The sequence below is a fragment of the Falco naumanni genome, chromosome 1 (assembly GCF_017639655.2).
Source record: "Falco naumanni isolate bFalNau1 chromosome 1, bFalNau1.pat, whole genome shotgun sequence".
Lineage (NCBI taxonomy): Eukaryota > Metazoa > Chordata > Aves > Falconiformes > Falconidae > Falco > Falco naumanni.
Window position 1 is genome coordinate 113,274,141 of NC_054054.1, and position 24,837 is coordinate 113,298,977.

The window sequence follows — 24,837 nt, forward strand, 5'->3', positions numbered from 1 at the left end:
GCGTTTTGATATGACACTGATATTTTTAGTTGTTGCTGGGTGATATTTATACTAAATCCAGGAGTGGCACAGAAAACTGGGAGGGGACACAGCCAGGACAGGTGACCCAAGCTAGCCAAAGGGATACTCCATACCATACGACGTCATGCTGAGTATATAAACTGGGGGAAGAAGGAGGAAAGGGGGGACATTTGGCATTATGGTGTTTGTCTTCCCGAGTAACCGTTAGGTGTGATGGAGCCCCGCTCTCCTGGGGATGGCCAAACACCTGCCTGCCCATGGGAAGTAGTGAATGAATTCCTTGCTTTGCTTGCATGCGCAGTTATTGCTTTACCCTTTTTCCCCACCTTTCCATCCTAATTGTTATTACTATTATTACTGTTGTTCTTATCTTTTTATTCTGTTAATTATTAATTTTTATATTTTTATAATTCTGTAAATTATTACATTGTTCTTATCTCAACTCTCAAGTTTTACATTCCTTTCTGATTTTCCTCCCCACCCTGCTGGGTCAGGGTGGGGAGCGAGCAAGCAGCTGCGTGGTGCTTGGTTGCCAGCTGGAGTTAAACCACAACACAGGGGAAGAACATCAGTTTGTGAGTCTTGGAGCCTTAAATCAACCCAGCTACCAGAGCCAGCCCTTCCTCTGCAATCCAGAAAGCAAACGCACCTCATCAATGGAGGATTCCTCTATGAGACGGGGGGCATCTGCTGACAGGAGCCCATGAGTAGCCATCACAAAAATCTTGTAGGCTCCACGCTCTTTCAGGATCTCTGCAGCAGCTACAAAGCTTTCCACATCATCAATGATGTCATCCTGAGAAGAAACAGAAATAACATCAAAACCAGGAGTTTACTGCGCCTGCAGGGCGGGAGAGGATCTGTAAGGTACTGCACCTTTGGCTACACACACTTACGAAAATAATGCCTGGCTACTTCAGCTGCTATTGAGATGCAATGACAGTCTAGTGCACAACTTAAGTCTGTGAACTACTGACCTAATTTACGGACCCTTCTGCTAGTGTGCAAAACAAATACTGTGTCTCGGAAACAAATTAATTCCTGCACATGCATGCACACAAACAGAGCTTATCTTCAGCAAGGGTGTTTTTTTTTAATTCTGATAGCAGCTGTATGTTGATTACTTACACTGCAGCATGGCACAGCAAGTATGAGAAGCTCAGCAAGTTTTTTTGGTTGGGTTTTTTTAAAACACTTCAGGAGATTTCTCTGCATGTCCTGGATTTGTGGCAGATTTGTAGACATTAACATTTGTAGATTCAAGGGAGCAAGGAGATTTCAGGGCTTAAGGTGCTGAAGTACAAAGGGTTTTCAACAGAAAGATGAAATAACCAAAGCCACCAGCAAAGCTGGAGAAAACACTGGTAACAATCACATTGCTACCCCTACACCAGCAATCCCTCCTACCCTCTGGGATAAAGCAGCTCAAGGAAAGATGCTGGGAGAAAGCCACCCACTCCCCCCCTTCGTCACAGTCATACCACAATGATGGCAATTCTTCCTCCAACGTCTCCAACCACAGTTATTGGTGGTTTCTCCTTGGCCATCATCACTAAAGAAGAAAAAAAAAGCCCAGGTCAGTTAACTTTGAGTCAAACCACAACAGCTCCACCACACCTGAGGCCCAGCCCTTAACTGTGTCTTATATTGGTGCACAGATAAGAGACAGGTGCTTTGCATTATCCTGACACCCACCAAAGTGAGTAACCACTGGTTTAACCATTGTTTTCCTCCTTAAACGAACAGCACTGCTGCATTAAGATGAAACTGTTTCTGTGAGGAATCTGTGCTGACCTCAGAGACAGTAAGCAAACCCAAATATCTAACAGACCCCTGTGCAAAGAGAGCTACAAAGCAGCACTTAGCTTATGGGAAACATCAATGACTGTGCTCCAGAACAGAACTTGAAAAAAAGGGGTATCTCATGACTGGGAACAACAAATGGGCTTCTGCGAGCAACACCTCTCAAAGGCATATGCTTTACAACGTGCTATTTTTCACCTGTTGGACTCACTGATTCATCTGAAGGATTTGAGAATCACGCTGCAGCTTGCTTGCTTTCTCTCATATCACCAAACACATAAGGTTCTTTCAGAAGGCATTAGGATGTTAATAACACCTGCTCAGGCAAAGAAAGCTTAAGGAAGTTTGCAGAAACAGATTTCCCGATTTTTTTTTTGAGTGGATTAATAGAAAAAGCAGGACAAAACCCAGTTCAAACTTAGTTCTACAAGCCAGTGCAACCAGCAATTAAAAGCAAAAGGACACATTGATGAGCTGTGCTATCTGACACATGGTGAAGAGAAAAATTGGGAAATAAGGTTCCACTCCCCAAAGACTACTTCTGCACTGACACAGTTCATGAAAAAACTACGTGTGTAACAGGTTTTGTTTTGTTTTTTATCCTGAAAAACTTCCAACAGCAGTATAAAAAAATAACAGAGATATGGACCAGGATGCTCTGAGAATACTGAGATGTAACACAGCCTTCAGACTCACACCAAACAGCAATCAGCCTCTGATATGGGCCAGGGACTTGCTATCCAACAAGCCACACCTCTCACTTGCCAGAAGGTGCTCGTTTATACAGTGAATACAGTATAAAACCTCCCAGCACAGAAAGGACATGATGGTGGGCATGCACGTTGTCATTAGGTGACAATTTGATCTAACCACTGAAGCAAAGAGGAACATCCAGCATTTTGTAACACTTACCTGGCCCACCTGCACCCCCCAGATTCTACACTCTCTATGGGGAGTGCAGCAAAGTGTCCTACCAAGGCACTTCGTACCCCTTCTCTTTGTATGCTCAGGTCTTGCCAGGATTCTGGCCACAGAGACTTCTCAAGTGACAAGGAGTTTTGGACACACTAGATGGCAAGATTTTTCTCCTGTAAGATAACCTACTTCAACATAATACTTGAGCAGCATGAGAACACAAGCCATTGCCCATCTAAAGGCTTGCCTGAATATTGATTTCTGCCCTCCTGGGTCGAAAAAGTCCTACACAAAACTCCCCATCCTGCACAGCAGGCTGATCTAGTACTGTTCCCACAACTCATCAGTGCCTGGGAATGCTTAAGAGTACAAGCACAGCTGGGTGAGCGAGTCAGACTGAGGGATGCGATGAAAGCAATTAGAAGGACCACAGCTCCGTAGATTCATGAGTAGAGTCATTCTTCATACACAGGACCTACTCCACAGACTGGTTTTCTGTAAGCCTACCAAAACTATAAAGGGTGTCCAATAGTTCTGTTTTGACCAAAGTTATATTACTCATTGCTAGGTTTGTAGTTAAAAGTCACAGCTACCTTAACTGCTCTTTGGAGCACAGATTCCCCAGCCTCCTGTGCACTGTTATTTCTGAGTCTCCTACCAAATGCAAAGTCATGTCCAAATCCTGAAGGGAAAATGTTTTTATAAGAAGGAAAAGTATTTGTAATAAACTAAGGTTAAGCATCACAAGAGATAAGCAGATGACAAATTTCAATTACAGGCAGTACCTACCTGCTTAGGTTAGTTATGAGTTTATTATCTAGTTTGGACAGTAATAGAACTCCTGGCAAGAGCTGTGAAATACCAAAATACACGTGGCCGCCATCCCATCCTTCATGTGCATCCACAGACGAGTACCTTTTCTGTTTAAAAGAGCCAGGCTACGGAAAACTCTTTTCTAAGCAAATGGTGAACAGGCCTAAGGAGCTGAAATTCAGCACTATTTTACTCACAAACACATGAAGTTTCAGCAAAACAGTATCCTTCTATTCCGTAAAGGAAGCAGACACATTCCTTGCTATGCTTAAAGGCTAACACAGCAGCTAGCAACATTAGCAGTGCTATGCATCTCTTTGTTTTTAAATGCTGTATTTCCATTTTGCTTTATTTTTAAAGTACGGTAGGCAACATGCCGACCTACCCGGATCCTAAAGAGATGTTCTCCCTTTTTCGTGTTCAATTTCCTCTGCAAAAAAAAGAAAAAAATTGCAAGCCAAAGATCTACCCACAACCACATCGTATCTCAAGAGAACTGCTCCAGCGTGATGAGAGTTTATGCAAGGGTTATTGCAGCCAAGTTTTTTTTCTTCAAAATCTTTAGAAATATCAAGATGTGCAAGTCAGAACTTCTACGAGAAGGTGACTTGAAAAATTATTCAAAAAATAAAAAATGTTTTCCTCCCAGACACAAAACCTCTATTTGTAGGTAGACAAGGGGGCAACAGAAGTAAGCCACAGCTGTAACTCCTGCCTGGCATAACCCTTTGGATTACATTTAGGTTGAAAGTTTCTGGGGTTTTTTCCTGGAGAGTCAGAAAAGGTTCTTGTGGTATCTGTAACTTCTGGTGGGAACAATAAAGAAAAGAGAAAACCACAAACCAACCACCATTTTTATAAAACAAGAATATCAAAGAACACAGAGAGGTGGCGGGGAAGTAAGTTCATCAGCCAAACACTCTAACCTGCACATTCTTCTACACGCATGGCGCTTAGAACTACCATGTGTTAAAGGCAAGATTATCACTGGCACAAGGAAACAGCATTTCCAGGTGCATAAACCAGTTGCTTTAGTTAAGTAGTCAAAAATGGGTTAAGAAATGCTAAAACAATTCTGTTTGGAGCTGACAGCGTGCATTATAGTGATAATCAGCAAGATAAATAATGCAGCATTTACAACGGAGTCTATGAGCAAAAGGCTGCTCAAGAACAAACTGTTTTGTGAAGAGATAGACCTGTAAGGACAGATAATATCCTTGTGCCCAGGCTAAACACAGGGAAGAGACAGGGGTAAGGAAGTAGGAACAGACCTACGGTCACTCCAATGTTTTCATCCAAACTCTTCCTTCATAGCAGTTTGCTGGGCTCTGGGTTTGAAGCAGACCATTAAGCTATCTGTGGAAAGCACTGAGTTTCAAAGCCACTGAAATGATTCAGCAGATGGTGCTCCACTCCTTTTCTCAAGGACAAAAAAACATGCAAAGAGTCCGCGTGTTATTAAAGCACAGCCCCAAGCCAGCTGCAAGCTTTGAGGCACAAAGAGCACACAATCAAAGAGAATAACCTCAGAGTAACATCCAGTCTCAAAGACTCCGATTTCTGGGGTTTGAGTGACATGAGGTGTTGCTGCAGCTTTAGCACAGCACTTTTAAGTGCAGTTGGAAGCATCTTTGGCATTTTTCTGTTATGGCTACACCAAATCAGAGCATTGTATCAGGCTACACCCAGGACAATAAATAAGCCATTTCACTCATTAATTAAAGGCACATGATGTCTACCAAAATAGGGAGAAAAAGTGCATGCCAGGATGCAGGAGCCCAGCCAATTCACTAGAAGCCCATGAAGAATGGCATGAAACCTAAGTCATTGGTGTAGGCCTCTGGGGCTGCTCCCAGACACAGGTTTCATGCCTCTCTGGCTGTAACTGCTGGGGACCCTGTACTGCAGAGTCTAGAGAGTGAAAATAGGATGTTCCACAAGATCTGGCTGTAGCCCAGAGCAGGATGCTCTATATTTAGTCTCAGCCAGGAGGCACCTCCTAACTGCCCAGACCCATGTTTGTGGTAGCAAAGCCAGGCAGACCTGGAGACCAGTGCTGTTTCAAGGTTTTTCTGGCCAGTTTTGATATAAGGAAGCATACAGCTCTGGGTGAGTAGCGCATGTCATACCTTTCACAATCAATACAGGGACACAGCTGAACCCTGCTTCACTCTGCCACCAGACCTCACACCACCAGGATGGCCGATCAAGGGTTTTGTTTGATGTTCCCCTTGAGGTGGCAAGACACTTTTCAAATGACTGAATCAGACAAGGAAGGAGGCATGGCAGAGAGGGTAAACACGGTCTCTCATAGCATTGCCATCCTTAACGATAGCTGCAGTTTCACATCTGCATGGCAGAGCACAGCTCTGTGGCAGAGCCTGCAACAGATGCTTACAAACTGCTTTTAGACAGATAAGACCTCAGTATTCGGCACCTCCAGTAACAGAACCCAGCTCACTCAAAACCAGGTATTTATCAGATTAGAAAACTGAAAAGCACCTTTCTACTGAGAGTTTGGGACAAGTTCACCCCATAATCCACTCCACATCCCCTCAAAAGACAGCTACCAAACTACTGCTTGATTCTTCTATGTTTGTGTCTTAGGCATGCAGGAATTAGCCAAGTGCTGAGTTTCTGCAGGAAATAAAGCGGTGACACACAGCAAATTAGTTTGTGTTTGGATAGCTGAGGACTGAAAACAACTTTCCACTGGAGTCGTAACTAAACCGGACAAGGGCACACTTCTATGTGAGCTACCATTTACAGGGCTCTCCAGCAGCATAAGCTCACGCAGTCAAGCTTCCTTAAAGTGACACAGTTGGAAATAAAAATACAGTTGTATCAATGCTCTGGTAGCAGACAAACATCAGCTAGTGATGTTTTGGAGGACAGCATCCTCTTCAGAGTAGGAGGGGAAGGAAAAGGCCAAGAGTGACCTCACAAACTCCTGCTTTGTTGGAAGGGCATGAAAAAATCCCCTTGTCAGAAGGGAGACAATCAAGATGAAGTCCCAAACTTCATTGCCAAACGCCACCCGTCCCCAAGGCCCAAGAGGAGTTTCACCAGCAACATAAGCATTGTTTAATTGATTGTATTATAGTGAGTGATGACTGGGGTAATGTAAAATGCCCACAGTCTTACTTGCCTCCTTTCCACAACCTGCCCACAAACTGGTTGGATGTTCTCCCTAAACTTCAAAAGACAAGAGGAGACACTTTATCGGTAGCCTTAGCCACTGCTGGTATAAATACGTTTGGCTGCATGATGGAGATAGCTCCTTACCACATACAGCAGCATCCATCCTTTCCCACAGTCACTTCCCAGCCACATTCACAGCACTCAATTTCTGTCCTACCACCATCTACCTAGAAAGCTAAAAAATCCTCCCAAAACAAAGCTGGATTTGGACCGTACTGTTGTTACTTTACTGCTACTGTTGCAGGAATACAAGCAATTCTAAGAGGACAACATTTCCCAGAACACAGGTTTCCTCCTTCTTTTGCTCTGTGCTCCCAGAACAGCAGCTTATCAATTGATGGCAAGAGCACAGGAAGCTGCTCAGCAGTGCTCTTGGAGAACCTATTCACCCTAGCCACACAAACCTCAAAACCTTATCAAAACAGACACTGGAAGATGATCACCTGGCTGCCAAGATGGAAGAAAATTTCCAGCAGTAACCATGGCTGCAGCAGGAGAGGAACACAAAGGCCAGCCCTCCTCCTCTCTATGCTGGGGAACAGCAGTCTGTCTCAGTGGCTGTTCCCATATCAGTTACACTTTCACATTTCTTTTGTTCCATTAGCTCAAGGAGTTTTGTTGCTAAGCACTGTAAAAGAACCACCTTTATCAGAGGTCTGTCAGTCTAACACTGTTGAGTGGGGACAGCCAAGGAGAACAATACTAATGCTCTGCATGTCCAGAAGTTAAGTAAAAACCTTCCCCTGTACCTTCTCCTACAACTCGTTGATATCAACCTTTCCTTGAGAAAAATTTCACTGGTCCAACTGCCATCAGGTTGGTTATACCTACACAGCTAAACCAACAGCTACTTCCCACCAAACTTTTCTCTTTTGCCCAAAGGTAAGCTGAGAAGCTTAATCTTACAAGGCAGCTCCAGACCAGGATGCACAGTCGCATTTTTGACCATCGGAGGGGAGTGACGACCATCATCCATGTCCTGCTCTGTACACTGAGCCTCTCCGTGAATCACTGCTAGTCCCAGCCGTAGTCTCTCAGCGTAAGACTGAGCCCTGCAGGACAATCACAGCATGTCAGGAAGATGTTGGGCTGACAACTTCACAGTCCAGTTCAGCAGGCCTCTCCCAGACCCAATAGGGCAGGCAAAGGCTGTTCCCCAGCAAGAAACTTCACTGGAAGTGACTTTTCATTCCTCCTCCTTAATATCCCAAAGCCCACTCTACCCCTTGGCTTCACCGCAAGGGTCTCCTGGTGTCCTGGTAGTCTCCACATGCTAAATGCTTTCTGAGATCGTCAGGTACCGCTGAACCTCATGCAGTAAAACTGATCCTAGCCCCCGGTGAACCACCTAGCTCTGCAGCAGCAGAAACCTCCAGAGTTTACTCCCACATGTTTGGGACTGCAAAATTCAGCTGCCCATCTGCACCACTAGACATCCATCCCACTTCCAGCCACAAAGGACTTACGGACCAAACTGCTGACCCATTTGTGACCCTCCCATATTTTCCCTGGTGTAATTCCCATCAGCCCAGATATTTCCAAGTTACTTTTAACCAGCTATTAAAGCATCTATTTACCTTTTAGCTGCATCAGGAGATTTGGCTACAATAACTGCGTTTCTGTAATCTGGAATCTGGATGTGATAAAAAGTTATTTAAGTAAAGACCTTGCTAGCAAGTAACTGATTTGATACATGGCTCAATAATTGCACCCACTCTCCTTCCCCAGAACCAAATCTTCAATCTGTGGCAAGAAAATAGAGGCAATTGTACTTGGTTTTCAACATCAGTATTTGTGCATTCTGCCCCAAACGCAACACAGAAGTTTAGCACAGGCAGTGCTGCAGGTCCTACTCTGCACATGACTGCAGCTCTGCGCCTCCTTCCCTGCCAGCGCCCACAAGTTACGGCCTGGTCTGCAGTGCTGAGCAGAGCTGAGCGAGACACGGGGCACCACACACAGTGGGGGGAAGGAAGGGGAAGGTGCAGAGACCAAATGCTGGCTCTCTCCAACATACAGAGACCCAGTGCCCTTACAGAGAGGGTGCTAGCCTTGTGTTCAAAACAGGTAAAAGCGGGAATGCTCACTGTGTTTAACCTATGCTACACGGACCGGCTGCAGCTAATTCTGTCCAAACCCAGGGCCCATTCTCCCCGTATACGGAAGCTTTGCTCTCACTGTGTGGGCATAAATCATCATCTTTTGAGCAGGGAAAATAAAACCACTGTGCCCTACCCCCATCCCTGCTGTGCTCAGTATTCCTACACTCAGGCCAAGACAAAGTCTATCAATAATTCAGAGCAGTCAGACATCCACTGCAGAACAAAGGGCGAGGGAAGACAGTTTAACAGGACTTAAAAGGTGATTAGAGGCAGAATCATAAATAGCATCTCTCAAATAGCACTAACTCTACAGAGAGCAAGCTCATCTGCTTATGGTCAAGAGTTCAATTTCTATCCAGGTACAATCATACAATACATTTTTCCACTTTTCTAAGAAACATGTAATAGGTATCCCCTAAAAGAGAATTAATTAACAGAATGATTGACCTAATCTGACCACACAACCTCTACGTAAGTGGAGGTCCAAGGCTGCTATCCCATTAAGGTGAATTAAGGCAAGCTGACATATATATAGAACTAGAGTAACCTCACTTCTTCCTGTATATACTGAAGCAAGAAAGGAGATGCTCTCAGGTTGTCTACTGGGAAGCTGAAGAAGCCTTGAATTTCCTTTTGATGAAGGTCCATTGTGATAATGTGTGTTAAACCTAAGAGAAAGAAAAACATAAATAATTCATTGAGATGACTCCCTCATGACTGGAGTTCCTCAAGTGTCTCTGTTTTCCGGACTATTTTAGCTATTACTCAGACTACTATGCCATGTGATAAAATAAGCATAAACACGTTAATGTAAGAAGTTCCAAAGACGTAATGAGAAACAGGCATGCAGTAGGTCACAGCACTAGGCTGACACTGAATTTCAGTATGACACTTCTAGGCCACTTTCCCAGCTGCAAGTTACAAAGAAATAAAATTAAGCTGAAGAAAACGAATTCCCCTGAAGTACTTCAAGGGCTCAGCAGGAGAAGAATGGAAGGATAGATGCCCTCTGGGATGCCCAGCAGCCACATGCACTGAAGCATCTGAGCTTGCCATGCTGCTGTTCCTTGTGACACTCACCTGCCTTGGCAAGCATCGAAGCCAGTAGCTTGCAGACTATAGACCCCCTCTTCCTCATTTTACTCTGTTTGCTGTAGGGGAAGTACGGGATGACTCCAATGATGTTCCTAGCACAGGAAGTCTTCAGTGCATATGCCATTATCAGCAGCTCCATGACAGCAGTATTCACATCTCTAGGAAATTTCAAAACCATTCCAAATATTAGTAGCTGTTTTTCCAGTGCAACTCCTTTTACTTTTATACCCATACCCCTCCTTACTAAACTCCAAGCAAATGATGTTCCATCTTATGCTAATGTATGCAAGAGCCAAATTGTAATTGCACAGCTCCTTCCACCATGCCACAGCAGATTACAATCAACTGTTGTATGTACAGGACACAGCTCCAGCACTCAAGAGCTGTGGACTGGAATCTGATTTTGTATTTTAACATGAGGCATATGATGATTTCCCTCCATCATCACAACAACAAAAAAAAAAAGACATTTTTTTCATTTATGTTGGAACAAATGTCACTTCATACAGCATATTTTGAAATAAAACAGTCTTTTAAAGAAGCAGTACACATGCAGCCAACAACTTCACACACACTGGATTTAAAGTATTTTTATTTTTAACAATGTAAGGCAGATTATTTGTCCTGCCTTAAGAAACACTGTGTTTTGCAGCAGTACAAAGTCCAGACTCATCACTTTGGTGGAGGTCAGCACCTCCATGCTATCTAGCTTATCTAGAGGTGGAAGGAACAACAGCACAGTAAATCCTAAACAACTGCTTCTTGAAAGAAAAAAATAAAAATGTAACATAGGCAGAACATACCTGTAGACCACAGCAAGGAATACACCTAAACCACAATTTTCAGGCAGCTTCGCCACAATGATTGGTGTGGTCCAGCTGAAGTGTATTAATCTGCATTTTAATTCATTTTGGAAGGGGAGGGGAAAAAGCCAAGCCCTTTTAGTTCCTTAAAACCCTCACCAAGGGATACTGTCTGCATCACGACTGAACTGATTCAAGACCATTTGGGAGCTAAAGAACATGCACTTCAGAGAAGACAAAGGGACAGGCACTCCTCCTACAATGCAGACACCCTTGCTTGGGGGTATTTCAGCAAGGACAGCCTCAAATGACACACCACTTCCCCAGACTGGTCACCAGGAGGACAACACTGCCAGTGGCTCAGCCATGGAGCCTGTGGTGATATGGGGGCCTGACTGAGCCATCTTTCCACACAGCAGCAGAAGAACAAACAGCACAGAGCAGCTCAAAGCTCTGCAGAGCTTTTTGTACTTTACCCAGGTACTGCTCAAGGACCTGTTTTCCTCCTGACCACTGGGGACAGCTTCTCCAAGAGCTCACAGACACTGTTTTCCAAGCCTCCATCTGTGTGACCCATGACAAACCTTCAACCATTTCCATTTCTCCATATCTTCCCCTTTCTTCAGAAATTAACCTCTGTTTGTGCCTCAGTTTGCGAGCACTCTGGGTCTCTGTTCTCCTGCTGTCCCTGCCAGCCCTCGCACACAATGCCGTTTACACACAAGAAAGCTTTGTTAGCTCTGAAGCACCCAGCCAAGAATTACATAAAACATAGCCCCCTGCCACACAGGACAATGAGCAAACAAAGAACCGTTTCTTCCCTTTGGTGTTTTAGCTGTGCCAGTGGGACCACAAGAGGAGAAAAAGATTCTACGATCAGTACTGTATAAAAACAAAGTGGCCAAGTTTAAGTCTACTTAAAGTTCACCCCAAAAATACTGTATTTTCCATCCTTACTTTTCAAATTACTCTTAAAAAAAACATTCACATGGAAAGCAGATAGAGAACAAGACTGCTCCTAGGAGAAAATGTTACTACTGATTTCAAAAGGCACCAGCAGTTCTGGTCCTGCTGTGGGACACTACTAGCCATACTGATGGAAAAATCACTGGAGGAACAGTACCTCCCTCAATATTCAAGCAGGACCCCTGCTGGACTCCAGGAAGCTCCTGCTGGGCAGACTCATCTGTCCCTTCAGCAGGGCCCGGGGCAGGGGGGTGGCTTGAGGGGCTCATCGATGCGAGGAGTACCATCCTGGATGCTTCATGCTGAGCCAGCTGTCACAGTGATCTGCTCCTCTGCAAGGGGTGCTGACACCAACCAAGGGCCTGGCTTCATGGGGGGAACTATCATCTGTGGTGGAACCCCAGCCACAGGATCTCCGAAACAGGTCCCCAGGAGAGCATCCCAGTCTCCTTGCTGCCCTCCCCACCTCCTGCCTTGATGTCGTACTTACGGTTACTGCCAGAAAGCCTGAGCCAAGACCACACACAGGGACTGTCGGCTCCTTACCAGGACATTTAACGCCAGCTCAGCTATCCCCCACACTCTACTTACCACCCCTCTCCAGCAGCCTGAAGCCTCCCTCACTGCTCCCCATCCCTGCCTGAGCCATCCCTGGAGATCCCTGTTCTTGGGGCTGAACAAATGGCCTACATGAAGCTGCCAATCAACTTTGCAACAACACTCAGCACTAAAAAAAGACTCCTTTTGCTTTTAGTGTATCACTAATAGTTTTCCCTCATAAGAATGCTAGTCCACACACCAGTAGTCTTGGAGGATACCTGTCTTTGCAACTTTTTTAGTTCTGCTATATGATTTTTGGACAGGGAGCTTATATCAAATACTCAGGTCTTTCTCTTCTCTCTGTGCATTTAAGATGCAGGCTGTGAATTCATTCTGCAGCATAGCAAGGTTGTTTACCTCTCTACTCCTTTCCTACCAAGTCCTAATATTTTGTTTGCTTTTCAAACCGCTACTGAGTGCAGAAGTCCTATACTTAGATTATTCAATACAGTCTGTGTTTTTAATCTCCTGAAAAACTCCCTGAAACCCACTGCAAAACTGAGATGCCCTTGAACCTGTCCTCTCAAGCAATGCAGCAAGGCACAGCTGCAGCTTAAGAATAAAAGATGACTTGGCAGCATAACAGTGGCTCCTCACCTGGGGGGCCTTGAACATTTTGGTTAAAAGGGACCCTTTTCTTGGCCCACAACACTGAATTCAGTTTATGGAAAAAACAAGGAGATCAACAAGTTAAAAGCAGGGGAGGTTTTCCCATCTCAAAACTACTGCTGTCCATAATGCTCTCTCTGAACACCTTATCTGTTCCATGTTTACACAGCTCTCAGTTACAAGTTATTTCAGAGAACTCTCTCACAAGGGACAACAGAATGGCACTATTCTCCTGAAACATAATCCCGCATCAGTGGATTTTCATTTTGCAGAGATTTAGTTGCGCCCTGAGGGAGTAACCACTTGGAGCACCTCTCTGGAGAGAGATGAGCTCTAGGAAAATGTCTCAGCCTGCAAGAGTAATTCCAGAAGTGAGCAAGCTGATCTTGTAGTCTACTGATTTCTTTAACAACAGGCCAAGCATTACAAGGAGAACATGAACTTGAATTCTCACTGGGCTCTATTTCTTTGGCAAGCAAGAAAAATTTCTGTTTCAAGGGTATACTGCTACCTTCTTGAGCTCTAGTACCTACTAGTTCCTGTGATCTCCAAAAATCTGAGCTGAATTTGGTAACTTGAAAAAAAACTATCAGACCAGGAATATCTTTGTTTTGCTAACTGTGCAAAAGGCATCCTATCAATACTTCATCTCTGAAACAGCACCTCTCTTACTCATAGTTGGTAATTTTGCAGTTAACATTTACATGCAGGCTCCCTTCCCAAAACACTAGTGCTGCACTCTTTCTCTGCCAACAAGCAACAAGGTTCCTGAGGTTAGCAGCTGGTTTCCTAACCCCTCGGTTACTTGCAGCACTTCTTTTTCCTCTTACTCCAAGGCTAGAACAGCCCTACGTAAAAAATAAGAAGGCCCACTTAAGAGAAGGCTCAAGATCATTAAGAACTATAAGAGTACAGGAAGGAAGCTATGGGCTTCCACCTGAGCTCAGTTATACATCACTGCAACAAGAGAGGAAAAATAATCCAGCTTGTAATAAAAGCAATAGCTGCTGCTTGTTGCTGGCTCTGCTGCTTGGTAATTGGAAGGCAGAGGAAATTACACATTCTGCAATGGACATGCCAGTCAGAAATCACCAAGCAACTGAGCCTGCAAGGACATCAACAGACAGACCAGGGATGTTTCACTTGAAGCCATCAGTCATACTTGTTCTTGCCTCAAGTGACATACTGAAGCTATTTGACAACAAGCTTCTCAGTTTGCTGTGGCACAAGCGATGCTCTGGGAATTTTAACAGCTTAACACTATGCAGTGTCTTAAATGTAAGTCAAAGCAATGACAACACTGGAAAGCGACTGGTTATCACACCGGGTAACAGTGAGCAAACCATCAACATCAGCAAATCATCAAAACATCAAACAATCTGCTGAACCAGAAATTCAAAGCATATTACAGCTGTAAAACTGAGCCACTGGCCCCTTACCTGGGGATTGTCTGTATAATGAAGATATCCTGTCCTCGGACGGATTCTTTTATTTCAACTCTTGTTTCTGAAGAGGATTGAACACAGAAGTCAGGGAGTTTTTTTCAAACATCAGATTTACAGTGATAACACACCATGTTTCAGCAGCACTCTGAACCCACTGGTCAGGGCAGATGAGGACTTGCTCCTTTGCCCTTCATGCACATACACACAGGTTTTCTAAAGGCTGGTCCTGGGAAGTAAAGAGCTGGCATGGCATACCAGTGAGTGAGTTGTGTTTACAATGCAAAACCAGGCTGAATAGCTGTTCTCTTACATGTAGAAGACAATTACCTAACTCTAAAGGAGAGATCCTTTTCACTTCTGCATGCAGAGTGTTGAAAGCTGTCAATATCACATTTCTTAGTGAAAAATAATCCCCCCCAAAGCAGAACAACCTTCAGTACTTACCAAGAAGGTGAGCAACTGCTCTTTTGCAGCTTACCACTGGGTCAGCTCCATACAGGCTGGATAGCCCAAGGCAACACCAGCAGCACAGAGTTCAGAGGGACAACTCCCCGATTTCACTATCAAGGTCAAGACTTCAACACTGACACAAGCTGGAAACCAGGGTCTCTGCTCAACACAATTCCTGCAGTCCCAGGCTCAAATGCAAAAGCTGAGCCCCAAAGCAGCTCTGCAAAGCCAAAGCAATGACACCAGGTTTCCCAAGGCGCCTGTCTTAGCCACTTATTTTCCACACAGTCATGAACTAGAGAGCAGAGATAAGCTAAAGGAGAGAAATATCTACCCAGCTACCAAACTCAGAGTCTAATTGCCTAGGCACACTGGCAGCAACCTTAAGGGACCCTGCTGAAAGCTGACTGTGAGTTGCTGTGCAGTGATGAAGAATAACTTCAGACCTTGTAGCAAGCAACCTGATTTAAAACTAACCCCAAAGGGCAGTGAGCTCTTACTAGCACAAACGCAACAGCCAATCCAACCATAACCACAGCAGCTTACACACTGCATGGCCCACTCTGGCTGTAAGAGCAGCAGCACTACCATAAATCCTCATGCTGAGCCAAGACTCTTTCCATCCCTTCCTAGGGCAGCTATAAACTGCCTGTGGCAGGAGAGGGCTGGAAGAAGGGGATAAATTTAAAAGTTTTCAAGGCAGACACTTAGAAAGCAGGCCATTACTTTTAAACCTGGGGCAAGTTTTGCTAACCACTAGAGCATGTAAGATTTTGTAGCAGCTAACACCCGAGGTAGGACTCTCCTCTACAAGAGAGTTAGCTGATGGGCAGACAAATGAGATAACAGGGGAAAACAAGGAAGACCTTTAATGGCTTTGTCCAAGGTCAGACACAGAGGTTAGCAGTGCCAGGAGCAGCAGTAGTATCATAGCTGAATCACTGCACTTATTAGACAGGTTTGGCTAATGGAGTTACCCAGTATTTCTAAGACTACCTCAAAACAGTTGCAAATAGTAAAGATTTCTCTTACCTCCATTAGTTTCCTGGTACACCACAGATTTTCCCAGCTCAGCTCCAAGACGCCTGGAGAGAAAAAAGGAAATTAAAAATGGAGAAACCCAGCAGTTTGTGATCCAAAGCAGAGACTGGACAAAATATCACAAGATACTTTACCAAAATATCACCAAGAAAACACAGCACTGCCTAACAGGTTGCTGAGTATGCTAGCCAGTCCATGGAACTACAGGTTCTCCCCTTCCTTGGGGGTCTCCTTCCCCCTGACATCCCTGGGGCACACTGCTCTGCAGCCCACCAATGCCATGCTCTAAGAGCCAGGCTTCACATGACTGACCAGAGGCTGTGTCTCCTTATGACAAAGGACATCTTGCTAGTCTATGCAATGCCACCTTAGGTGGATCTGTTCCGGAACTAAATATCTACTCAGATTTACTCAGACTTGATTAATGGCAGTTTAGTCACTTTTTCTGACTCCCACATCTCTTATTTCCCCACAAGCCTTTCTTTCAAAATAACTCAGCTGATTGAAGAAATTTTAACTTAAAAGTTTTCTGATTTTTTTAAATTACTCCCTCCTCTTCCTGAATGTCAAACCTACGACATTCATCACAACAAAGATTACAGCTGCCACCTGCTCCCTGGCCCCCTCCCTTTTTTCTTTAAATTTCTTTCTTATATAATAAAAATCCACTTTGAAGAGCACTTCTTAAAAGGCAGACTTCTCCCTCAGGTGACACTTCTGTATTTAACTGTACTGACAAGTAATCCATTAGTAAGAGAGACCATGCATCAGCGAGATGCTTGGGACAGGTGTGTTGCTGCAGCTCAAGGCAAGTCCCTCCTCTCTTGTAGGGTCTGCTCTGTGGCTATGCCCATATGCTGGATTAGGAAACAGTTTATGCCTGAAAAATACCTTTGTTCAACACATTGATTATGGTGGTACTTTCCTGTCTGCCTATATACTGTATTTACCTGGACACATGCCAAAATCTTGTGAGTCAGTACTAACCCTGAACAAAAGAGCCCACATCTGTCACTGGCTCTCTCCAGCCTACTGCCTTCAGAAGTCAATCTCTCTCCACAGACTCAGCCTTGTATTTAAATCACCTCAAATATTTGCTTTTTCAGAAGTCAATGAGTGAGACAGCCTGACACTGACATGCTGCTCGCCCATCAGCAACTGCTGGACTTAGCTATGAGCCCACAAGCTGGAGGTCTCAACTAGAAGCTGGCCTGGAAAGCGTGGCCAGGACAGCTGTGACAACAGATACTTGAACGCAACGTGATATATTTGCTTAGCTGGCTACAAAGTGCGTATTTGGCACACACGCATTCTCGATCGCATGTGTGGCAGCACGTTTTGCAATGGCTGTGGCTGGTGAGTGAACTCCCACATCAAGAACTGTATGTGTGAGATTGTAACCAGCCTGGCTCATGTACCGACTGCAGCATTGCCCAGGGACCGTGCAGTCCAGAGCAGGCAAGCCACCTTGCCTAATCCCTAATTTGGCTTCTCTCATCAGCCCCACTGGGTTAAAACTTGTGGCTGCAATACAAAGGCATCCTCAGTACCTTCAAAAAACTGCTGGCAGCTGGTCAAGCAAAGGCAAGTCCCACTTACTGATGCACAGTAAAAGTGAGTTTTGCAGATTAGATCCGTCAAGCTCTTGCTGCCCACTGGGGATCCCACTGCCTTTCTGATGACAGCCAGGCATTTGCAACCACTAAGCTTTGGCCAAATTGCTGCCAAGGCATCCAAGTTGAAACAAGCTCAGGAATCACAAGCAAAACAAACCAGTATTCGTGGGGAAATGTTTAGTGACTCACACTTGTTCCTCCACAACTGCACAGCAAGTCTTGCAAGCTCTCTTTGGAGGCATGTGCACCCTGACTTCACTGCAGACAGCACATTCTGACCTCACTACTGGTAGAAAACCTCCATTAATGAGACTGTGCAAGTGCCTTTGGTCAACCAACCCTGCATCTCATGGCCGGAAGGAAAGCTTCAAAACCAGTTCAGCCAGACACATCACAGCAAAACACCCTTTGGAAGGTAGCACTTTCAATGCTAAGTGCTGGCAAACAAACACAGCAGAAGTCTGTGACACTGTGAGGATGTACCTGGCAAGGAGAAACCAGAGCTCAGTGCTCTCCTATTCAGACTGTACAGCAGCAATGCAGTTTCTATGCTGCTGAAATAAGAAATCAGAAAGACAAGTTTGCTCCCTGCTGGAAAAAGGGACACTGAACAGCTCTGCTTATCAAACCTGGGTGGAGATAACAGCAGAAGAGACAGTAAGCAGCTGCCAAATTAAATGAATGAGTGGTAGTAGATTGCTCTAGTCAAACAATAAATCCCATCTCTGCTCCAACTGTTGACCTCAAGTAAACAAGGGCAATGGGGAGGATACGAGATAAAACAGCCCGTAAACCATACATCAACACTGCCTGCAGCACTCTGCAGTCCCACGATCTGCGGGCATGGCAGACAGACCGACAGGAAGCTCCACCAGAGCAGTTCAGGTATGTTTACCCAAGGGGCACACCTTCCACTAAATGCCTTTCTGAAGGCTTGTGTAAGCAGAGACTTCAGCCAGTGAACAAGGCTAATAAAACCTTGATTTAGTCAAGGATATTAAAGAGGGGACTGTTCTAGCAGCTCTTACATATATATATATGTAAAGCACTGAATTCCAGAGGACTTGTGTCAAAAGGAAGATTTGCAGAGAAGTCAAGGGCAGAGCATGGCCTTAGCCACTGCACAGCCTGGGAGCAACTGTTTGTAATGGAGGTCTGAGATAAATTCCCCCTTCCTGTCACTTCTCCCTTCTTCATCCCCAACTCCTTTCTCTGTAACTCCACTCCATGCAGAAGCTTCCAATCGGTCATTGCTTTAGGCAACAGAGGCATTAAACTGACAGCAAGAAGTCTGTTTGCATTTGGCTTCAGGACTAACAGCATAACCATATGAACAGAGGCTATCACAATTCCTGGATCACTTGTCTGCAGATACTGGCAGATCCATGCTAGGAAAGAAAAAGTAACGCAGAGCACATCCCCCTGCACAGATACAGCTTCTTCTGGTAAAAATAATACTTCAGGTCCTGCAGATAAACCACATCTCCAAGCAAAACGAGCTCCATCAACAAAAGCCTTGCTATGTGGTGTGGTATTTGGGTATGGGGAGGTGGGGGCCTTCTGTGATACTGAAGTGTTTAAGACTACAGAACAGTCAGGCTGATTTAACAGTATTTGTAGAAATCTCACTTGTTATATCAGTCCCGTGCAGACATCAGAGTACCTCTGGAAGCTCCCTTCTCCACCCGAGCGACACAGAAACTCAGCTTGGTGTTGGTTTTGTTTTTAAAAGCAGCAGTCTTCAGAACTAGGATCTGTTAAAAAAAAGCTATGCACACACAGTCCCGCCAAGCCCAGCTGGGCACAGTGAGATCAAGGTACTACCACTCCAGGCTGCTCCCAGCTCTTAAAGTTTTTAACACCACCTCAGTGCAAGCCTTCCCTGTGCAACCACTCACTGCTCCTGATAGGGAAAGCCCTGCTCCTTGCTCTGCTGTCCTCACACCAGCTCTGTCACTAAACCGAAGAACTGATAGCATCCAAAAGAAAAATTTTATTTGTGGCTTTAAAAATTTTTCTCAGAGCAATTGGCCAGTAAACAATTTATATTGACCTGGAATATCTCTCTCTGTAAACACTGCCCAGGAAAGATGATCTAAATTTCCAGAGTCTCAACAGATGCCAAGAAGATGTTAAGCTGTGGATACAAAAGTGTTTACAAAATCTGTCTTCAATTCACAACCTAAATGTGAACAGCTCAGAAGTCACCTGTAGTTTAAGAAAGTGACACACTGCAGCATTTTAAGAATTACTACAAGGCTGTATTAGACTGTACTTTAAAATGGCCCTCTGAAGGCTGTCAAAAACCACTGTACCAGGCTCTTGAGACAAAGGACAATCCGTTAAAAGAGTCCTGACGTATAACTGAATCAAAATTCAAGAGGCAAGGGCACTTGCATTATTTCATGCCATCAAAGCACATTTCAGTACCGCTGGGAAGGGCTCTCAGCCTGGGCTGTGTTTGCTTCTCTCCCTCTGCACCTAAAGAGACATTTGTGAAGTTATCTCTGAAAGCAGATTCCAGCCAACTCGCAGTGCAAACATTAAATTTGAAGAGAAATCTGCATACAAAGCCCTTGACTATGATATGATTTTATTTTGGCAATATCCTCTTCATCACAAATACTTTTACTGGTCTCAGCTCTGCAAATACCCAACTCCCCTCACGCCTACAGACTCTACCATTGGCTGTATAACCCAGACGGAGCTGGAGCTGACAGCAGAATATCTGCTCTGTGCTTGACCGTGGCCAATGCAAACCACAGCCTGACTTCAAATTGCTTTTCAAACTTCAGCAAACCTTTAAAGATCAGTCAACCAGTCCAGCTAACACAGTGGCAGCTCTACAGTCTATTTCCTAATCTCCCACTACAAGAGCAAGCCAGAAAAGGGAAAGGAAACAGCAGCTTCCTGGATACAAGGTAATCTGTTCAGATGACGTTGTAACTACCTGAGCTCTCCTTTACCCTCCTCCATCCACCCAACACGACTAGATACTTGAAGAACAGTCCCTACTCCTCGTCTGCCACTTGCACCCAGAGTCATCCAGTACTTGCATCACTCATTCCAGCCATGCCAAAAGCCATGCAGCTGAACTACTGGCAAATACCATGCAGATTTTCCTCTACTCCTACAACTCTGCCCATGAAGGAACTTCCCCTAAACCTGGCACTGGCCAGCACAGAAAGCTACTATGCAAAGCTTATCTGCTCAGTCATATTACATGCTCCATCTAGGTTGGACAGAAAAATCTCAAAGCCCAGCTGCTCCACACTCACCCTACTTCAGCACTGTCCCCTGCCTGTAACCCTCTTCAACTGTATTACTTTTTAGATGGTTATTCTTTTCCCTTCCCAAAATCTTTCGATGCAGTTTCACCCTGTAGCATCTCTTTAGCCTCCTGCCACAGCGCTGCATCTTCCAAGATGGAAAAAGAGCTGGTGCCACCTCCTCTCCTCCTGTAGCACCACACAAGAGCTCTTTCCAGAAGGCAAGAACAGGGCTTGGAGATGGGGGAAAGCAGCATCACAAGGTTACTGTGTCTGACTCCCCTGTGCTATTCTCTCACATGCTGGCAAGATAACCTAATGAGGAAGGCTCTTCCTCCATCCCATCAGAAATTCTCCTTCAGCTGAGGAAGGTTGCTGCAAGTCCTCCTAACATACTGTCTCTTCCAAAAGCAGGGTTCACCTCCCACTCAGACACAGAAAACACCACCCTGGTTTTAGTGTTGTGTACCCAGCTTCTTATGACCAAAGATCAGAACACAAGTCTCCAATTTTCCTCATTACTCCACACTGTTTAGGCTCACAGCAGTGCTTTTACCTTTATATCGCCAGCACTTTCCATGCTGCAAACCGAATGCATGTCTAGAACACTCACAGCCTGCAATGAGTTTACAACAATATCACAGCCCACACAACACAAACCTGCAGGAGCACAGGGGAGGGATTAGGAAGCTTCAATCAGCAATCCCCTCCAACCCAAACAGACAAGCAGGGAGTGGAATGTAATATTTGTACCATCTGAGCCAAACACTGCAGTCAGAAGGAGATCTAAATGCAGCTGTTGGACTCGAGATTAAAAAGATTTCCTAAACCTCCCTCCCCGCAGCAGCACATAAGGCCCATTCGGGATCAGCACTGGCCACAGAAATTATCTTTTTCCCCTGCAAATGCAGCTTGCGATCAGGTGCCAAGTGTCCTAATTACAGCAGGAGGATTTTTTCCATCTGGGAGAGAATTTTTTAAAACAACATCCCTCTCAATTTGTAAGATACAAGTAAACATATGGGTTTGTTTATGTTTCAGTCGCCCTGAATTTAAGGAGCATCTTTACTACTTAGTTGCATGCGGTGTTTGGTTCTCATAAACCAGAACATAAACAAAAGCTCTGAAACTTAGCCTAACCATTTAGTCACTCAGCCTATAACCAGACAAGAATACATAATGGGAAACTGTAAAGATCAGAAGTGTGCCAGAATGCCATAAAGCCTGAATCGAAAGCAAGTTTGGAAGTTTTGCATTAAAAGAAGCAAGGAGATCGAACAGCTTTCAGATGTCCGGTTTATGTCACACTGCTCCTCTCCAGGCTTGAGATTAAAAAGACAAAGGATAAGGCAGGATTGCTCAAGTGTCAATTTTAACATCATACCTGCAGGCAAAAAGCAACAGAGCCTAGAGGGACGAGTGTCTCAAGGGGCCCTACTCCTAATATTGTGTGTTGTTTTAAAGTTCTTTTACTACTTATACTAAAGGTCATAAAAAAACTTTAAAAAGAACGCACAATATTAGAAGACAAACTCACCCTTATAAGACTGCTCCAACTCTATTAAAAGGCGCAACTGACCTCCCCAGCAAAGTACAGGCTGGGATGTGACACAGTGGGAAAGCCAGCAGTCATGCAACTTTTGCAACCTGAAAAAACAAGGGATATATTACACACGTGTTGCAACAGCCCCTGAGCTCCTAAGGGAAGTCAGTACAAAACCCACCACACAAGATGCTGAAAATACCTTTACTGTTGAGATTCTTTACTGCAGGCAAATCTGTACTATTAATGGCTCCTGATTTTGCACCCTACTCCAAAAAAAACCTCATCCATATATAATGTTTTACACCTTTTCATTTCAGAATGGTCACTACTCCCATTTTACAGAGCTACATGTCGTTAGATCTCAATTTAAGCAGCAGCTGCGTACCACACTGTTGTGCTCATACCACCACTGGAGCATCCAACTTCCTTGCTGACATTAGATCCAAGGCAAGATGTCCACATCACCTCTAATAAAAGTTTACTTTGTGAAGGACAGCCAGGAAGGAGGTCATTCTCTGGATCCTGCCATCATTCACCCTCAGAGAATCACTGGAAACCCTGCAGAGGGTTACATCAGCACATCACACAGCCAGCTGTGCACACCATGGCCTGGGGAAGCTGGTTCTGTGTCTCTTTTCATTACATCTTTTTTAAAAGTGAGTAATTTCTAAGACAAAGAGCAAAGAATAAAGATTGCCTGTTTGCTCTTTCTGTCCTGAGAACACAGAGCTTGTTTCCAGAGGACTTCTGTTATGTTCTGTGTTGATGCAACAGGACAAGCCTTGTAAAACCACGTCCCTTTTGTTGCAGCAAAACTTACTTTTTTTATATAGAGAGACCTCATTTTCAGAGCTGTATCAGTGAAGGGAAAGTGATATGGACTGACAAAATATAGCAAAAATACATGAAAAAAAAAAAAAAAAGCTTTCCACTCCCAAACACAAGGATTTTCCTCTCTACCTCACACCCAGCAAGGTCCACTGTTGTTATCCAACACACATCCCATCAACACCAGCGATCCCAGCCAAACAAGTCAAGTCAGCTTCCTGGAGATAATCTGTGCTAGGGATTGAACACACTGTTTACTAAAGCTTGCTGGACAAATAGCAAAATGTTCTTCCAGTTTAAGGTGACAGCACACCTGTATTTAGCAATGTTTCCAATTTAAGCATGCCCTTGGAGTTGGGAATGGGCCAGCAGCTGCCAAAGGAGTAGCAAGGATGCTATCTGCTGCAGCAGGCAAACAAGCACTAAGCCCCCTCAATTTTGGGAGCAGCTTCCTATGAACTGTAGCTGAGAAGAATCAGAAAGGAAATCCAAATCCAGCCTTAGGATGACAGCTCCCCAATACACAGATGACTCTACCAGAAAAGCCCCTTTGGCTGAGAGTGCCCCAACTGGAACCAAATTAATTCAAAACAAAAGATCCAAGTGTCAGGGGAAACTCAGTGCTCCTCTGTGCACCAAGAGCCCCATTTTGGAGCCACCTGTTACCCCCACCCACCCCCATTCAGCAGAACCCAACATATCCACCCTTGCCAAGCCAAGGTCAAACTCTGCCCAAATTGATGGACTGAAAATAAAAAAGCACACTTCCATCCCTAAACTTTGTTAGCACGTGCTGCCCACCTCTCCTACCCCATCAAAATCCACTTTGGTTTCAGTGCAGCTGCGGGTGTTGCATCAAGATCCACAGATGGAATGCTCCCTGCACCCCATGCAGGGTCACCAGCCCGTCCCTGCAAAACGTGGTGGAGAGAGTTTTGAGCATCTCTCAAACCAGTTAAAACGCTTTCTCATTCAGCCAGGTTTCACCTCCTCCCTCCCCAAAAGTAACAGCCTCCGCTGCAGCCTGGCCTTTCCAGCATTGAAACGGACGTCAGAGACAGAAGAGGCAGAAAGCAGCGGGTTCGTTTTCATCCCTAGGTCAAACTGAGTTATCAGGAGGGATGAGCCAGCGCTGAGGAGAAGGGAAGAGCTGCTTGAGACTCCCAGTGCAAAACCTCCACAGCAAAGGTGTTTGCAGCAGATGCCTCTGGCTTGGGAAGGCGGGAGGACGCCCACAGCCCCTCTGAAGAAAGGCTGCCTGCACAGCGGAGCTCAGGGAGGGGTGAGGAGGGACACCTGGAAGAGAAGGAACTTACTCCGTGATCCTCTTCGCCAGCTCGGTGCAGGCTGCCGTGGAGTTGGCTGAGAAGACTCGGTAGCCACTTCTGGCTGCGTTCATCGCCAAAGCGTCATGCAACCCCCGTGGAGCTCGAAAGTGAGAAAAAACAGATTTATAAGGCAACAGCAGCTTCCGTGGCATCCTTTTCTTCCTTTCCGCCACGATCACCGCCCCTTAAGGGGTGGGGAGGAGGAGGAGGAGGGGAACCCTTCCGCTACCTATGGTCATGCTGGTCCACTCCTGTAGCGGAGTATAAAAAGGCGGCCGGAAAATATTACTATTAAAATGGAGGAGCAGCTGCCCTGGGCGGGCAGCCCTGCAGAGCAAACACCCCTCCCCCAGGGGCCAGGCCTCGGGGTACCCCAACCCAAACCT

At 45.1% G+C, this 24,837-nt stretch overlaps 1 protein-coding gene across 6 annotated transcripts in view; it reads right to left on the reverse strand.

Annotated features, from left to right (window-relative positions):
* PRPSAP1 (phosphoribosyl pyrophosphate synthetase associated protein 1) overlaps window positions 1-24,837 on the reverse strand; it is a 31,543-nt gene that overhangs the window by 6,137 nt on the left and 569 nt on the right. For 2 of the 6 annotated variants that reach the window (XM_040579102.1, XM_040579111.1), the window contains exons 2-10: window positions 24,440-24,551; window positions 15,856-15,908; window positions 14,368-14,434; window positions 9,936-10,108; window positions 9,408-9,523; window positions 8,331-8,386; window positions 7,660-7,805; window positions 1,503-1,573; window positions 671-817 (exon numbers count right to left, since the gene is read on the reverse strand). In XM_040579102.1, the coding sequence (XP_040435036.1) occupies window positions 671-817; window positions 1,503-1,573; window positions 7,660-7,805; window positions 8,331-8,386; window positions 9,408-9,523; window positions 9,936-10,108; window positions 14,368-14,434; window positions 15,856-15,908; window positions 24,440-24,522 (912 nt within the window). In that variant the 5' untranslated portion in view covers window positions 24,523-24,551. Of the gene's footprint in view, window positions 1-670; window positions 818-1,502; window positions 1,574-7,659; window positions 7,806-8,330; window positions 8,387-9,407; window positions 9,524-9,935; window positions 10,109-11,229; window positions 11,526-14,367; window positions 14,435-15,855; window positions 15,909-22,286; window positions 22,397-24,439; window positions 24,652-24,680; window positions 24,824-24,837 lie in introns of those variants that run through there. The other 4 variants (XM_040579091.1, XM_040579121.1, XM_040579082.1 and 1 more) reach the window with 4 other exon arrangements.